The sequence below is a fragment of the Etheostoma spectabile genome, chromosome 2, assembly GCF_008692095.1.
Source record: "Etheostoma spectabile isolate EspeVRDwgs_2016 chromosome 2, UIUC_Espe_1.0, whole genome shotgun sequence".
In the NCBI taxonomy this organism is placed as follows: Eukaryota; Metazoa; Chordata; class Actinopteri; order Perciformes; family Percidae; genus Etheostoma; species Etheostoma spectabile.
Genome location: NC_045734.1, coordinates 26,879,679 through 26,884,476, shown reverse-complemented (window position 1 = coordinate 26,884,476; position 4,798 = coordinate 26,879,679). Strand labels below are relative to the sequence as shown.

General features: G+C 39.6%; 1 protein-coding gene and 1 long non-coding RNA gene across 3 annotated transcripts in view; both read left to right on the top strand.

Annotated features, from left to right (window-relative positions):
* syngr1b (synaptogyrin 1b) overlaps positions 1-4,798 on the top strand; it is a 27,914-nt gene continuing 23,116 nt past the window's right edge. For both annotated transcript variants that reach the window (XM_032534030.1, XM_032534031.1), the window contains exon 1: positions 1-425. In XM_032534030.1, coding sequence (XP_032389921.1) covers positions 324-425 — 102 coding nt within the window. In that variant the 5' untranslated portion in view covers positions 1-323. The remainder of the gene's footprint in view (positions 426-4,798) is intronic.
* The window catches only part of LOC116700663 (uncharacterized), a 10,891-nt gene continuing 10,698 nt past the window's right edge, over positions 4,606-4,798 (top strand). Inside the window, exon 1 of the long non-coding RNA XR_004334703.1 lies at positions 4,606-4,682. This is a non-coding gene — a long non-coding RNA (uncharacterized LOC116700663). The remainder of the gene's footprint in view (positions 4,683-4,798) is intronic.

Genomic DNA, 4,798 nt, shown 5'->3' with positions numbered 1-4,798 from the left:
AGAGAGAGAGAGAGAGAGAGAGAGCATCATCAAAACACTGGCATACACCGCTTTCTCTGCCCGGATATCGAAAGAGGACAACAGGGAATTTAGAGGTTAAATTATAAACAACAGCAAGAGAGAACAGGGAGGCTGTGCGCCGAGGAGCCAAGGAGAAACCAGAATCCATCACTGCAGAAGCAGCAGTGGTAGTAGAAGCAGGAGCAGATTCGAGAAGATTTTCCGTGTCGGTTGCCCGGTGCTCCACACACCCCTGTGCCTTTGAACCAGCAGCGGGAGGAGGGGAGGACCAGAGAGGAGGCTGTGCCGAAAGGAGGAGGACCATGGAGGGGATGCAGGCATACGGAGCCGGGAAAGCCGGAGGAGCCTTCGACCCCGTCACCTTCTTCCAGCAGCCTCAGACCATTCTCCGCATAGTGTCTTGGGTGAGTGACCAGTATATACAAATATATATGTACATTCTTGGTTGCTAGCTAAAGAGTGGCAAGCCAGAACTTATAAATTACATTTTTAAACGTAAATGTGGGTTTTCAAGGCCTTCTTTTCATGTGTTTAGGCCAATAAAAAGGGCCTAGACAGGCTTTATATAGCAATAATAAAGGTTCCTGTAGGATCATACCATGATCACCATCATCATCATCATATCAGGATATGATGTAAACAACCTATGGCATTGAATTCTATGGTAATTAGCTCATGCTTTGTATTAAATTTACCAACATAATAGTAGTCTTTGATATTCCCATATATGTTTCTGGTAGGGCATTTATATTAGGCTGATATAGGCCCAGAATAGGTTCTGATCACTGTTTATAAAATCAACTCTCCTCTGATAATATAGGCCCTATTAGTTAGCAAATATTGCTTTCTAATAGGCATAGTGAGAATACACAGGCACACTCTAAGGCACACTCTAGGGAGTTCATAATTTCGTAATAACTGCCCACCCTCCCCTTCCCCAAAGACAGAGGAGCACTAATGAAGCTAGCAACAGGAGTTGTAAGGTAAGCGGTTTTAGGAAAATTAGGATATTGCGGATTGAAAACTCCATATAAGTATGCTATGGTCACTGTGAACTCAGGACTAGCATTTATTCTTGGTTCGGGAATCATTTAACCTCCATTTGCTTTTTCCACTTCTAATGTGATCGTCACTTGGGATAAGGAATACAGAAATGCATCAAAAAGTAGGAGAGACAGACACAGTACAGTACATTCCACTGATATAGAATCATAACATTATTTCAGTCTTTTTTTCATTAGGTTGGGAAGCATCAAGTAAAATAGTCTCTCTGCTACTTTACTTTCCACTGCATGTCTTGTGTTAGTTGCATTCTGTTTAAATAAATTACATTGGAGGACAATGTAATATAGGCTGAAGGCCACCTTGATTCCACATGTATCTGCTACTCATAAAAGAGAGTTTTATTATTATATTTACTATATGACCGTCACTCAGAGGATGTTCACTAACATTTTTAGAAGTCACACTTTTAGACTGCCTTTCCATAAACAGTGTCCAGCCAAAAAACAAAACAAAAAAATGGTCTTTTAATGGTGATTACAGATCAAGATAAGTGATCACTAACTGCAAGTTACGTTTCCTGTCTCAGATTTCTACAAATCATCATCTTGTTTACGCTTCCCCTTAAGGAATGTGTAAAGTTCCTCTTCAAATTTGCTAGTTTTTGTGTCTGTGTCTGTTTGCTTTTGCAGTCCTGCAACCCTGCTAAATACAAAACAGCTAGCTCTGCTGGAATACTCTGTAAGGTAAAGTGTAAAGTATTCAAGGAAGGCCATTCTTTACAGTCTACCAACTTTCCAGCACAAATTCCCACAGTTAGGATTATTTCTCATTCATAGGACTGTGTTTGGGTCTGCGTGTCCTTAACTGACGCCGAGAGCCTTTTTCAAGTATGCTGAGAGGATAAAGAGTCAGGTGGATTCATGTGGATACACAAGTCATGCTTTAGTAAGTCTTGTCGGCATTCCGGTTGTTGCAAATACGGGGTCACAAGGGCTGATCTGAAATTGCTTGCCAAGTCAAGACCAATGAACATTAAAGGGAGCATTTGTTTTAGGTGGAAATCTGTACAAAATAGACCCAACTAATGCCAACTTTGGGTAGTTTCATGACACCCAGAGTTGGGAACAGAAGAAAAATGTACTTACTACGTAGACTTTTTACGTAGTTTAACTGTCCTTTTATACAAAAAGAGTACCATAAAGTATTGGAATGCTATCCTATTTCTGTCCCTTGTGACTACTAGTGTGACTGATAGCAAACTTAACGTTGACATGAATACACATCAACTGCATACAAACCACTTGTAAAGAAATGTGAAAATTGTTTGCGAGTGCGTGAACCATGTAACTCTGGATGGCGTGTGAAGTCATGAGTCATGTGGCTATTCGGTGAACCGTGAAAGACTTCATGTAAGCATCAGTTCTACACCAGCTATCTTAAAGTTGTGAGGTCTCTGGCTTTATACAGTATACACTAATGTGATGATGCATTTTGTGATTCATTTGGTTTTATTTGGACATGGTCCTGCTGAACGCCACAGATACATTTATCATGAGTAGGTTTTTTGCATGGATCGTAGTTACACGGTAGGAATAGTTTCTAACATTAAGAAAGGCATTCATTTATTAGAACATCACATGCCACAGTATGATATTGCACTGAATGTCTTATCAGTGGAAACACTGGTATTTCAGCCTTTGTAAAACGTTTACAGTTGTTATTTTTTTTCAAAATTGTTGATGTAACTCAGTAGATGCCTTTATTTAAAATTTCATGAGTCATTATTGCATATACTGTATGTTCACAATGGGTTGCTTGAATGTTAGATTGTTACCTGAGGCTACATGCTATTATAGAGATTCATTACAATATCAAAACATAGTGAAAAAGCCATTCAGAATTTCACAATTTCCCCAGGGTCTGTCTTCAATCCAACAGTTCAAATCCAAACAAATATTCAATATATAGTGACATGGAACAGAAAAAGGAGCACCTTTTAGAAGGGGACAGCAATAAATGTTGTCTTCATAAATGGCTTAAACAATCATCAGAAGTGTTGTTGTTGAGAGGAACACATGAACGGAATCTGTCTACTGGTGTGAATTCTAATGTATGTTAGCGGGTCTACTGTACGTGTATAAATAAATGAACCTTAATGGACATATCAAAGTGGGGTGTCTAGGTGTCCTCCCCAGGGACATTTTGATTTTCATTTCCTGCATTCTGGTACACTTTAATGCACAAATTTACATTGGAAATACCTTCATTGAGCTTATGTGAAGGAAAACACAGATGACAATTCAAAATATATATTGGAAAGTATGTTTCTACGTGTCATTGGGCATTTTTAAGTAGATATATGTAAATCCTGGAGCTTTCTTAGTGGGTATACTGCGTGTACCTGCGTATCACATAGACTACACCAGTGGTATGTGGAGTGACTGTGTGGGACCCTGTTAGACGCCTGCTCCCTAGCTTTCACCCAAGCAACATCATGTCTCCATAGTAACAGCCACAGCCTAAGTTGTGATGTGTTGTGCGATGGTGCTAATAATTATTATGCCGTGTGTTGTGGGGGAAGCAACTTGTAGCACTTTAAACATTTGATGATGGTGGATGTGTGTGTGTGTATGTGTGAATGTGTGTGCGCGTGCATGTGTGTGTGTGTTAGAAAGGGGGAAGACCGGTGGGAATGGATAGAGTTGTATGGCCAAGAGAGAGAAAACTGTTTATGAATTACATCCATTTTCTCTTTCTCTATCTCCCAGTTTTTCAGATTTACGAGGTCTATATGTGTAGCTGATAATAATGTGTTTTTGTGTGAGTGTGTGAATGTGTGAGTGTGTATGCGTGCGCGTGTGTGTGTAATGTGATCCAGTCTCAGTACATCCAGTACGTTTGTGATGATGCCCAACGCTGGTGGAGAGAAGAGTGAACACAGATGTGGGAGACAACCTTGCGTGTGATAATAATTTATAAACGAAAAAAAGTAATGATAATTGAATGTATCTACTGAACTAAATTACAGAAAATGGGCAAAGTTGAGATACCATCTTTTTTTTCCTGTGGGTCTACTTTTGATCTGTATTTAAAAGAACATCAGCCTACCTTTGAAGCTCGGATGTTTGCTCTTATTGCTTTGAGCGTCGCTCTGCTGCTGTTCAAGAATATGGGTTATCACCAGGGCAACTTAAAAACATCTATCAAATCATTAAGCATCTAAATGTTGTGTCTAGTTCTGTTCCCCTTAAGATACATTTTTACTTTCAGAAGTCCCAAAGGGGGAGTTTGTTTTGGCCCGTTGGGTTAATTTGTAGATCAAAGTTCATCACTTTGGCTAACTCTGCAAAAAAGATAGGGGAAAGTGATATTTGCTGTTTGTGTGTGGCTTTCTTTGAAGGAGTAAGAGGGTTAAAGCCAATATTTGCTAACTTACTGTCTCTGTAGTAAGCCACCTTTGGACTATAAACCTGTACATTGCACAAACTATATATCCTGGACCTTTGCTCATTCCTCAACATCTTCGCACACACTGCACTATAAAGCCTTCTTTTCGTATTGTCCTCCTTCATCTTAAAGGTGCAGTAGGTAAGACTTATAAAACTAACTTCCTTTCACATTTGCTGAAACTGACCTTATGTTCGAGTAGAACTATAGTACATGAAGCAAGTTATAAAAAATATTAACCGTCTCCTCTGGCATCACCTACAGCCTGTAGTGCGATTTGCAAAAATCCAACGCTCTGAGTTCAGATGCACCAATCAGGGCCAGG